Here is a 13,136-nt window from a genome sequence, read left to right on the forward strand (position 1 = left end):
CTGAATGAGTGGCCGGTAGTTTCCTCTTAAATGATTAGGCTACAGGCCAACAGATCAAATCTAGATATTAATTCTTTGGAAAAGACACAACATCCGGAGCACGTAGAGGTCTTTTTTCTGGGGATTTGATGCATCTTAATTGGGAGCGCGCACTTCTGCTGTTGAGAGGGAAAAAATGTACGTGTGAAAACGGAAACGGTGACTTTCAGAACAACAAAATCTCATAATATACATTTTCAGAAGGATTCACACATTGGATAACAAAAGCTCAGCTTAACGCGCTGAATGCCTGCGTGTGCATACGTTTATTTTTAAAGTGATAAAGTAAACATAGGTGAATGGCAATCGATAAATGAGCGTTGAACCAGCCCTATTAGGGTTCGTGTGGGTTTTATTTGCAAACAAACCGGATGTGACGCGATGTCTCTCCGGCACTTGACGTTTGGCTGTGCGTAATTTAACACTCCAGCAGCGCGCCGTCTGTCATAGTTCCTCTGGACTTTACTGAGAACACATCAAACAGCGGTGATACTGGTACTGAGGGAAGATGGATTTGAAGCTGTTGGCAGTCGTGGCTACGCTTATGTTAATAGCACATGCACCCGAATCAGAAGGTAAGGAACAAATGTACTTTTCATATCATAGTTATCAAGTCAGATTTTACTTATCAGTCTAGCATGGAACAGGCAAATATAAAGACATATTTATAGCTGTGAAATGCAAATATCAATCAGTTGAACACAGTTAAATTGATTAAGTTAAAAAAAAAAAAAAAAAAAAAAAAAAAAACGCAAATTTTGACAGATGCGTAATACGTTGGAACCACATTATTCCATTTAATAATTCGACTATGTTCTTTATTAATTGCAGTTTTACAAAAACAATGTATTTAGGGGGCTCTTGATTCAAGACAGAGCACATTTTTCTCCGTGCGTAAAAGCGCGCATTGCTGCGCGCTTGACCCACACATCAGTGTGTATTTGTTCTACTTTCCCTTTTCATTTTGCACAAATGAGGATGCCATCAGTGCAGCTAGTCTTCATGGCGACATCACACATCCAACTGATTACTTTTCTTTTGGTGCTCCGTTCATTATTATGTTAATACGCGCGTACGAGTGCAAAAAGATTTAACATTAAGACTTAAAGCCTAAAGCCTAAAAGCGCATCCATTAAACCAACATTGCTCTGAGTTATTTGACGTTACAACCTTCTTTTTCCCCCCTCCCTTTATTTCGTGAAAAGGTTAATGTACGGCATGATTTGTGTTGTCTCACAATCAAATGTGAATAAAAAAACAACTGAAGTCAACTTGAACAAAAAGTTCTGTCCGTGTTGGCAACAAGTCCTTCTATCTCACACATATGGGGACCACACGCTTGTTCAGAGCATCCTCCTATTCCTTTAATCATTGTTTTAGATAAAATGGCAGTTGTGTATATATTCTTTTGAGAGTTTTGAGATTTTAGATTATAGCAGTAATTGGTTTGGAGGTACATAGAATTAGGATGAGATGAGAGGTCCTGCTTTTTGCCAAATGTTTAAGTTTATTTTACTTGTTGTCTTTAAGTTGCATGCAGTTATTTCTATTAGGATTTAAGTCTTAATCTGTTTACCCTCTTTACAGGAAAGCCCATCAGCCTGGTGGAGAGATGTTACTGCCGCTCCACAGTCAACAACATCTCCAAATTTCACATCCGGGAGCTGCGGTTTATCCAGACTCCTAACTGCCCCTTCCAAGTGATGTGAGTGCAGCGTTTATTCTTCTTCATTCTTCAACTGCCCAAATGCACACATGTACACTCTATTGGTCAGGTTTCCTCCTTCCTAGATACTTCTCACCATCAATCTCCACGCGCTGACAGGATTGAGAAAAGCATTTTAGCCATACGCCCCTCTGTCACTCGCACTGACATTCACACATCCTAAGAAACCGTTAACTTTTGTCTCCCTGAAAAAACTAAAGGCATATCCGGGAAGTGGACATTTTTAGTAGAATGAAAGAAAGGTGGATTTTGCAAGCACTTTTTATAGCGGGAAAGAATAGTTGTGGTTTTCATGATTGCGTAGTTGGTTTCGTCTTTCCTTGTGTTACGATTCAGACTTAATTCAATGTTACAGCTAGTGTGTGGTAACTTTATAGAACAAGGCCTGTATTTGGTTAAAGGAGACAGGAAGACATAGTAATTTAAGAAGAAGAAAATCAAATACTTGTGTCATTTGTTATCAAAATCTTGGTTACTATGGCAATCATCTCCCCCTGATAGACATATGATCTGGTCTTGACCTTTCTGTAAATAGCCACACGGTCACATTTATAGAGATTCCTCTATGACACATGGTCCTTTGATGTCAAAACTCATATTTTTACAAGGCATCAATTTGCCATCACAATTAAGAATGGCATGTCTGGCTAACATGTAATCCAGGGCACATTTTTGGTGAGAAGGGGTGTGAGTGGCCCCCAAAAACAAATAGACTGCTGTGACGGTATCTCTAAGTGTTAATTTCACAGTGTTGTGTCAAGTCAGCTTGTGTGATAAGAAAGTGTCAGAAAAGCTGATAGCCAGGTTTTTTGCATAAATAGGTCTTTCATCTTTTGCTATAGCATAACTGCCAAATCCTCATCTATTTTCTTTTTATTTCTCTATCAGTGCAAAGTTGAAGAATAACAAAGAGGTGTGCGTGAACCCAGAAATCAGGTGGCTGCAGCAGTACCTGCAGAATGCTATCAACAAGTAAGTACAGTATTTTGAGTTGTAAAATGTGTATGCAGCTCCAATGTCTCCCATTTACTAGCCTAAGTCTGTCTGTCTGTATAATGACTTCCACCCTATAGACATTCAAATATTCACAAAGACGCATTTAAACGTGTAAGCGCACACATGTGAATAGCAGCCTGTTGGTAATGAGACAAGCCTTAAATACCCAATTCTTGAGGCAGAACATGCTTTTGCATGACGTATTGCAACAACAGATTTTTATCTCTTAGATTGAGATTTGACCATGTCCTTAAACGGAATTTGCCAATCGTCAAGTGCCAAGAAGCATTCCCAGAAGTCACTGTTAACATTTACTGTCTTTTGCAAGAGCAGCACTGTTTAAAAATACTTGGCACTGTAAAGTTTGTAGAGGGATTCAAGTTTCCATCGAGAACTTCTTGGACTCATTTCTAGTTGTAAATACATGTCCAGTGGTTTGCAGCTAATTTTATGAAGATTCTGATTTGATTTTGATGAAGATAATTTCCTGTTTTCTGCACTAATTCTAGTCATTCATCAAAATTAGTGAATGCCCAGGCGTGTCCGCTCCGAATACCCATCGAACAGTTAGTCTTTTTGGGGCTTGCAGTCGGTCCGTCTGGCCTGGGACGGTTGTGGAGTCCTTTGGGTGTGAATGTCTTATGCATAACAAAACAGCCCATGTAGTAAAGTAGATGGAGCGCATTAACAATGGATCAGACCTAATGTGTTTTCAATTACACACTGGTCACAAAGGGAGGAGGGCTGTGCTCATTCTCCAGGCGTCAAAAAACTCACCTCACAGGATTACACATTTTGTCTTTTGTATGTTTTAATAACTCTTAATGGACAGAACAATACATGGTTATGAGCAATATAACTAATGAACTGACAAACTAGTGAGGACTAAATTAACAAATAAAGAGAAAGTGAAAGTAATTATTTCTCTGAGGTAACTTTATGTACACAGTAACAGTTTGCAGACATTGTTGTAATAGTAGTTTTAGGTATTGTATTCATTTAGTTTGTATATTGTGTCTTTCTTTTTGTTGATAAACCATATATGCTGATTCTTAAGGGTACAACATCTAAATTTTCTCATTTGCTTGTCTCCATGGAGATGTTATTTTGTTGTCTGGAATATTCCACAGTATGGCATTATATGTATCTATTTTACTGGAGAAACAAGCAGTGCCACCAGGACAAATTGCAGGTCATCTGGCCACTCTCACAGTTAGCAAACAGGTTTTTCAAGCAATAAAAAATAACTGTAATTGAATTATTGAGTTAGTGAACCCCCCTATTAGAAAAAAAAATCAATGTATGAAATAACATTACAAAAAATAACAAACACCTTTAAACAATCCAAACTATTGTGTTTTGCTCATTTTATCTGTTTTTATTTCTTGCAGGATGAAGAAATCCAAGCAAGCCATCTAACCCGTGTTGTGAACCCATGTCTTTGCCCTGGGCTGGGGCCACCATCACAATAATGAAGCCTGTTTATTCATGAGATCATCTGATATATATATTATACAGCACTTATTCTGGCTGTTATGCTGCGGCCTTGTATGGAAAATTTACCTACAAATCATCATTACGTCACCTGGCTACCAAGACTGTGGGCACTATCACCACTTATAAAGATATGACATTATTAGTGCAATTATATGAGTGTACGTTGTTTTCTAATGTTACTGTATATAGACTTTGTCTATGGACTTCACCAGTAAAGAGCTATTTTTGATATGTCCTTGTTTTGGCCTCTGTCATTAAGGAGCAATGGTGTAGTAAGGATATTGTAGGTCAGTATGAAAGTGGTTATCCCTGCAGTTAACTGAGCCAGGAAAATAATTTTTAAAAGTCATTAGTGTCTTCCATTTGTTACAATAAGAAGTTGGTTGCTTACAAAGACATTTTGAGTTAAGTCCTTCATGTTTTGATTTAATTGGCATCTTGGAAAAACCTGTGGCTGCCTGCTAACTTTAGCTTGATTGTCAGACATGTACACAAACTAGTAAAAATTACAATTACAATGTTTTGCGATGGAAATTTGGATGCCAAGAAAGCTGGGGCATTTCCTGAGCTGGTCTTGTGGCTTGGAGTGAGCAGGCCTCATTACTCAACGCATATAAAGAGTTGAACATCTGGATCTCTAAGCATTTTAATTGAGCAGCCAATATATAGAAATTTACTGGAATCGTAAAATTGGTCAGCTGGGCAAGAATAATCACATTGGTGCAAATGAATTAACGCCAAAACTATAAAAGGAAGTTGTACGGCAGTTAGTCACCTGGAGAATTCACTACCACTACCAAAACTACCATTCACTTGTACATATAATGGACTACCTACTGTCATGCAGATAGCAATGCACTTTATATGTGATGTATTCTTGTTCTAACCCATCGTGTAATTAAACTGTTTTTTATCCCTATGTAATCTCATTTATGTTGAATGTGACTTTGCTGTGTTGAGAAATGTCACCGATTGATTCTAATCATAGGTACATTGCATGTAAATTTAAAATTATCTAAAAGATTATTTTTGTACTCTATTGCATTGTATGGAATCAAAACATTAAAATGAAGAAATGTATGTTGACGTCTGAACCACAAGCCATTTTAAACTAAAATAAGACACATATTTGTTTTTTTTTATGAGCATATTTGATCATTTTATACCCTGCTGCTCAGTCAATATAGCATTTTATTCCACAACCAGCACATATTTGTTAGTGTAGATCAACAGGGCCAATCTTAAAGACTTTGAAGTGAGAACATGTGTTTAGCTTTACTCGCGAGGGCAAATAAAAGGCAAGGACAATGATCCTCTCTGTGATTTAACTATTAACTCAACAAGCAGCCATTAGGAAAACATTAGGGCTAAACGGGTTGAACTTTTAACTCCCCTCCGAGGGTACAGAGCCATGTATATTGTGATGAGTGGGGGTCTGCTGATAGAAACGTTAGCAGAGATAAAGAGGGCGAGTGAGCAGCCATTATGCACCGATGACTGAGTTATTTTGAAGGCTAGTTTAATTGCAACGAAAGCAGTAGCTGATTGATATCAAAGCATGGGTTGAGTCAGCTTACTCTAATGCAGCCTTCCAATAGTATGTTAATGTTCTTGGAATATGTATCACTGAGTAACATTGAGTATTCAATAAAAATATATCACATTTGTTCCAGTCTCTGTCTGTTGAAATCATATTAATGTGGCAGCAGTTGAGTGTAGAACATTTGCCCACAAACCTGAGGATAGGTGGTTTGAACCCATCCAAACTTGTGTAATCAGACACATACAGCCATGTTGCTGATACCTGCTGATATCACCAAGAAGAATGATGCAAGAAGATGTAATAATAAATGAATAATAATGCATCAGTTTTATATAGCACTTTTATGGACACTCAGAGACGCTTTACAGAGCATTATTCATTCACTCCACACCTGGTGGAGATAAACTGCTATTGTAGCCACAGCTGCCCTGGGGCAGAGTAACGGAAGTGAGGCTTCCAATCTGGAACACCACCATCACACACACACACCACTTTCATACAAGGTAATGTGGGTGAAGTTCCTTGCTTAAGGACACAATGTCAGTTTTTGTGACTAGAGCCTCACTGTGGCACCTGATTTTCCCAACAGTCTCCCATTCAAGCACTAACCAGACCGGGCCTTGCTTAGCTGCTGAGATCAGACAGGATCAGGCTTTGACAAACCGCTATGGCCACCAGTTGTAAAACTACTTTGGAGCTACATAATCCTCTAATTTGACAGTAATTTACTCTTTGTCCTAACCCCTTATAATCTTGGGGTCACTGCTAGTATCAATAATTTAAAACTACACAGGTGGCTCAGCTGGCCTCACAATGTCAAAAGATGTTTGAAAGGCTCAGCTCATTATGTCATGTGAATGGTACACTTAAAGTGTTGAAAAAAATCATCATCTTGTTAAGATATATCTTAAAACGGCTCTATATGAGCAGGTTTTACAGACAGATCAATGTTGTTTTGTTTTTCTCATGTGAAATGGTCAGATAAGAGGATTAAAAGGAGGATATTTGTGAAATGGAGAGACTTCTGTTATATTCATAACCACTGTCACAAAAATATCAGAAAGAATACTGATATTAGTGATATTAATAGTTTTATATAGTGCTTATTTCAAAATACAAAGTCATTTTATAGTTTCATTTCATTTCATTACAATTTTATTTGGTGATAATGCTGTAGCCACAGCTGCCCTGGGGTAGTGTGAAATGAGCCCTCAACACCACCAGTCAATAACTGATAAAGAAACTCTGCCAGTCAGTGCATTGTCTTTGATTGAAGTAGGCCTGCATTGGCCACTGGGGAAAAATAGGTCAATAAAAAGCATTTAGCAAATATTCACACAGCATCTCGATGTGGGTAAAACCGTACTGTTTGTGAGAAGAGGATGTGGAATGTCCGCAACTGTTGAAAACATATGAAACTCAAATCCACATTGGTGCAGAGTTCCTTGAAAACTCAGCCAGGGTTTGACTACAACATCAGATGAAAGAGATGACACCTCCACTGATTAATATGGTTTTGTCATGATGAATAAAGAATTGCACAGAGAGAAATCGTTTGTATGCAGTTCATTGTGCTTCTAACCTGCGGTTATAAGAGTTCCCATATGAGGCCAATCAAACTCCACTTTGCGGTTCCTCATTATGAAAGCTGAAGATGATCATACAAAGTACAATATGAAATGTGTTTGAACCCAAGTGGTAACAAGGCAAAGCAGGTCAGCCACTTAGAACAGTCTAGTCCATCAGACTGATCATCTGTAAACACGTAAAAAGCGTTTAAGGTGTTGTGGAGTTCTCAAACAGGCATTGCTCATTTTCATACTAAGCCTGAATTCAGTACTGGCGTTAAGTTTACTAAAATGTAAATGTACATTGTAGATATTTAATAGAATTATTAGGAACAACATTACACAAATTGAGTATATTAGTCTGTGTATTGCTACAACAACTAACAACTTTACACCTTCTTTATTTTGTTATTGCGGTCTACAAATGTGGTCATAGGGCAATGGAGGTCAGAGAATACCTATAAAATAGGCTTTAAAATTAGCCCTTTCATACTTTTCTTCTATAAACAGTAAAGATACAAAAGCCAGGGATCGTTTGTTTTGTTTATCTTCTATTGAGTTCACTGCATGTATTGTATATGTTTGAAGCCACTAAGTAGACTTCAGCCATATTGGAAGCTAAACAAGCCCGAATCAGTCACCACTCTAAATGTCGAGGGATCTGTGAGAATTGCCCCTGTGTGTCTTTGGTGGTCAGAACCCAGGCATCCTTCAACACTGTGGTCAGACAACTGAGGAGCAAAGAGCTGCAGTGCAATCTTCAGGAGGGAAAGAAAATCAGGGGCTACATTTTCTGAGTCATTGAGTTCTTTAGCTTATGGATTGTTTACAGTTAAGTGCATATGTTTTATCTGACAACATGTAAACTACCAACACTTTATTTAGTCTGTGCCCTGCAATGATGAGTGACAATGCTATGAAAAAAAAAAGTTGACATCCTGGAGTGAAATCAGAAATAAACAACCTGGCTCATGTTTTTACCACACAGACCATAGGGAAAGTGACAGGATGCTTTCACTGGACAGAAATCAGTTCTAAGTGCCAAGGTTTTAATAATCCATAAAAAAAGTATATATATATATATATATATATATATATATATATATATATATATATATATATATATATATATATATATATATTATATATTTTTTTTTTTTTTTAAATGCAAATTCAAAAATCCATCACAGAAATGTACTTTGTGTGCTTTTAGTAAATTTACAACAACAACGTCCCGTTTCAGATTAGTCACAAATTTCTGTGATTATGACTCCAAGTTCAGGTCAGCTTCAAGGTTCAATAATTTGCAGTGAGGTTGTTTGTAAATAGAGCAATGCTTCCTTGCTGGTGAGCCCAAGGTTTTAAAAAGTGCAGAGTTGACAAACACGATTAGACAGTGTGTTATTACTGATGATGAAGCCTCCAACTGTTTGACCTTGCTGAAGGGTCTAAAAGAGGAAACTGTTATGTATACCAGCTGCCTCACTTCTTGCAATATAAGTAAACACATTAGACCTCTAATGGTCCCTTGATTATGACAAACATAAAACATCTGTCAAACTCTAGATATTTTTCCCTTTCTTCTGGTTTAAGTAATCTTAAATGGCTAAACTAATCTGTATGTGTGTGTGTACATGTGTGTATGAGAGTGTGTGTAATTTTCTATGCAGCTCTTAAAGTATTTACAATCTTAGTTCTTTCTTAAACAAAACGTCTGTCTTACTTCCTGGCCTCAGCTCTTACTTTTACACTACAGCCATGGGCCTGCGTGGACCCCAATGATCGTCCTCCAGGGGCCCATTAACACAGTCATAGCTGCTCTTGTGTCGGATCGCCCTTAGCACACTGTTTCTCTTGAAGCTTAAGGTAATGATTTGTAAATGACTTGTTGATTGTCCTAATGTAGTTAATTGCATCACCAATGCTGCTGAGCTGCCAACATATTTATCATAGTTATGACTAAATGAATGAGTAGGGTGCAGATGTTTAGAGTGACCCCTGCAGAAGAGGAAAGGGAAGTCTGAATCAACAAAAAGTACTGTTCAAAAATATTTTCATGCAAAGTACATCAAAGTACAGTCTAAAATAATCCTTGTCATTGCATCAATAGCACTACTTGTAGTTCTAATGATAGACAGCAAGCTCCCTGCCTCACAGCAACAAAGCATAGGTCCGTCTTTTGGGCCATGTCAGGCCTTAATGTACAGAGCTCACATGTTGTTGAGTGGGTTTTACGACTTTCTCCATCAACCCAAAAGATGCACAATCGCCAAAATCTTCCAGCCATAGTAGTCCTGCCAAATCAAGACCCTAGTGGTAATGCAGGATGGGTCACATGCAAAGGACAAGTTTGACAAATTTTTATATTTTTGATCCAATGATGTATTATGCAATTATTACTATTACAACTACACCTACCACAGAATATATTACTGCCTGTGTAAAGATATAACTTAGTTCTTATACAAAACACATTTACTTGTTTTGTACTTTGTACTGCATTGAAAGATGTATTTATGAGAAGAAGCATTATTCATTTAAAATTATATTTAATGTTTATTTACTTTATACCTCTGTGCTGTGCATAGATATATGTCTATGGGGAATGAATGGGGGCTAATAGAGGGGCCCATGCTAACAGTTAATCGCGCCCCCTGCAGTCTTTGTATCTTTCATGTGCTAATATTTGGAGGTTATGAGTCCCAACTCCATCTCTCTCGACACACATACATGAATAAGGGTATGAGAGTGAGTGTATACATGTGTAGCTAGTATGTGAATGGGGCCTTCATGAGCACAATAACAAGCACCACTCTCCAAATTCCTTCTCTGTGATTCGGGTTTAAGCCCATAAAATCTGCTGTTTATGGATAAGAGTGCACAAAGGACTTGGAGGCGGGAGGAGGCCATCTTAAACTGGGCCTGTATATCACACATTGTGCTTCCCTTTACCACCATTCCTTTCATTATTATAATCCGCATTCTCACTGCTGGACGTATCTGCGGTGCCTCTGGGCATGGTCTGTTTGTCCATATGTAGTTCTTACCGGGAAAAACTAAAAGTTCAGATATCTATCAAATTATCTGGAGACAGTTTAATTGATTGATCCAAACCACAGAAAGTCCATTCACATATAAGGGTTTGTAGGCATAAGACTGACTAAGACCGTAAGCTTCTGACTAACTGCAGGCCACATGTAACTGATTCAAAAGTCTTACTCTCTAAAGCCATTCACCAACTTTGTACATCCCCAAAACCAGGTTTTTCTAAATATGTGGCAGGACAATGGCATTCCTTCTACAATACACATGGCTTATATTTAACTGTAATGGTACCTCACAAATATCCCTCTTTCACTATTAAATGTTCAATATAATTAGTCAAAAAAATAACAATTACCCTCTGGTCAATATAATTTTATGCCCATTAAAGCCCCTAATACACACTTAATCTCTTAAACTCTTTATCACACAGACATGGCAAAACGGTGTATATAGGAACCAAAGGTAACTCTTGGTCTGAAAACCACAGTCAGCTACATTTCACAGGAAACCCATCAAAGAGAGAGGAACTGTCAAACAGGCACTAGAAGAGGAATTCTTCTATCAGTCTGGTCTGAATTATTAGATGCTGGCCCTGAAACGGAGAAATCCCTGTTTGGCTGTTACAATTTTCACCTCTTTGGAAAGCAGTAATTCTGTTTAACATAACAAATCAAAACTTACATTTTCCCTTCAGAAGTGGCCATAGCAAATCATCACTAAAACGTGATAAATTGTTGGTGCATACATTTTGGATTAAAACTATATTTGTTTATTGCACAGAGATGTAGTAATGTAGGTCTGTAGAAGATTATAAAGAATTGCAAAACTGTCCATAGGCTTAAATCCAAAAGTTTAAGAAGTGTTTTAGTATAGCCTATTTAAACAACTCACAAATAATAGCGCACTCCCTCACTGTAAACTTAGCAAAAGTTTTTGAAAGTTGCAATAAACCATTTTCCTCCCTCTTTGACTGTGTGTACATTGGCACAGATAGCAGATAGTTATTTTAACAGAGAAATATAAAGGTAATAAAAATGAGGAATTACTACTGTTAAGTGCTAGAAAATGTCACATTAGGGATTAAATGAGCGAAATGATCTCACAAAAAGTAGTAGCACGATGTAATGCAATAGTGCAGTTAATCACAAAATATTCACCCAACATGAAAATTCTCACACTCACATGCCATAAATTGTTAATGCTTGGTTTCAATATGTAACTCAAGATATCGCACACCTGCTTCTTCTTGGGCCTGACATGTCATGAAAATAATATAAAACAGCTTCAGATTTCAAAGTGTGGATAAATAGGCCTGTCCCGATAAATACTATATCGACTTATCATTCAGTATATGAAAGCTGGAACTATATTTTTTGGGGTCAATATTTATCACGTGTATTTTCAGCATTTTCAGCAAAGTCACAAAAATAGCACAAAAGAACATCATGCATTTCCAATCCAAAGTGGACAGAGATTTGATCTAAAATATTTAGTTGACCTCGTACCACATTTTCCGACTTCATATATTTTTCGAAACAAAAGCAAACACTCAGAGAATTTTCAGTTTTAGGTTTGGCCATCACAGACATATTTTCTTCTGTGTCAAACTAACAACAGAGGAGTCGATCACATCTGCCCTTTGCAAAGGCAATGTCAACATACCAAGAAATATTGAACAACATGCATGTCCAACAGGCTACATAAGATGGTTCTATTTTTCCAGTTGTCCAGGGAAAAATCACTGTGATAACTTGTTCCTTGCTTAGTTTTGAATTCTCCATAAAAACACAATTTGTTCAGCCACAATTCCCCAGTAAGAACATATTACTTACATCTGAGAGTCAATAATAAAATGGATATTGCCAACTTGGCCTCTGTAAAATTTCAAACTACAGGCAAGTGGAAAACATGTTTAGATTTTGTCAAAATGGTCAAAGATGCCTATAAAATTCAATTTGACAAATTTTATACCACAATATTCTTGAGCGGTTTTGTAGAAATAAACAGGAAAAAGACTCAGTTTTATTACATTACAAAATGTCTTGTCTTGGGCCACTCAAGACACATGGAATCATTTTATCTGGCTTTGATTATATGTAATGTCCGTGTACAGCGATGTCTGCAAAATTAACACAAAATTCATGCAGTAACATTTTTATTTAAACATATTTAATTTTTCTTAACAAAAAAGGAAAACCTTTAAGTGTTCTTTCACTTGCAAAATTCAGATGCCATTTACACATCTGAAGCTCTTTTATGAACAAGTAGTTAAAGAGCATGTATTTTTGGCACCATGTTAAAAAGGCCTCCCCACCACAGTGTGCACTGTGCATGGCTATGTGTGGGTCTGGGATGAGTGGCCACATTGTGAGTAATTTCCTGTGAGGTGAAAGTGCAGCTCACACCTTTTCATGCTGAACTAATCTCACTCCAGAGATGTGTGCCATTATTGGAGTGCCATTCAGTAATTACACAGCTCCCAAAAAAATACCAGCATTAGCCGGGCCCCACATCAAGCCCACGAGACCCAAAACTGCTCTGAAGGCTGTTTCGTCAAACTCATTACAGTGGCTCCAAGAGTTTTCAGTTTATATGAATGTGAAACAGGATCTAATTGATATAATGTAAACAGCTTCAACCAGTGTTTATTCTGCTTATAAACTTTCACCAAGCCTTAAAAACATGTTTCCGCTAACAAGCATTCTTCTAAAAAACAATGCGA

At 37.4% G+C, this 13,136-nt stretch overlaps 1 protein-coding gene across 1 annotated transcript; it reads left to right on the top strand.

The window, feature by feature from the left end:
* Nucleotides 1–494: 494 nt before the first annotated feature.
* Nucleotides 495–5,908, top strand: cxcl12a (chemokine (C-X-C motif) ligand 12a (stromal cell-derived factor 1)). Its single transcript, XM_020921483.2, has 4 exons — nucleotides 495–614; nucleotides 1,627–1,744; nucleotides 2,654–2,737; nucleotides 4,153–5,908. The coding sequence occupies exons 1-4, from the start codon at nucleotides 548–550 to the stop codon at nucleotides 4,178–4,180; spliced, it is 297 nt and encodes a 98-aa protein (XP_020777142.1). The 5' UTR covers nucleotides 495–547; the 3' UTR covers nucleotides 4,181–5,908.
* The last annotated feature ends 7,228 nt before the right edge of the window (nucleotides 5,909–13,136 follow it).

This window comes from Boleophthalmus pectinirostris, unplaced genomic scaffold (genome assembly GCF_026225935.1).
Source record: "Boleophthalmus pectinirostris isolate CB_2022bp ecotype Guang Dong unplaced genomic scaffold, ASM2622593v1 HiC_scaffold_5, whole genome shotgun sequence".
NCBI classification, from domain to species: domain Eukaryota; kingdom Metazoa; phylum Chordata; class Actinopteri; order Gobiiformes; family Gobiidae; genus Boleophthalmus; species Boleophthalmus pectinirostris.

Bases quoted from the DNA above. Each gene is read 5' to 3' on its own strand.
- cxcl12a (XM_020921483.2), top strand. From the start codon at position 548: ATGGATTTGAAGCTGTTGGCAGTCGTGGCTACGCTTATGTTAATAGCA. The intron at 615-1,626 runs GTAAGGAACAAA...CCCTCTTTACAG, and splicing joins ACATGCACCCGAATCAGAAG to GAAAGCCCATCAGCCTGGTG. The intron at 2,738-4,152 runs GTAAGTACAGTA...TATTTCTTGCAG, and splicing joins CTGCAGAATGCTATCAACAA to GATGAAGAAATCCAAGCAAG.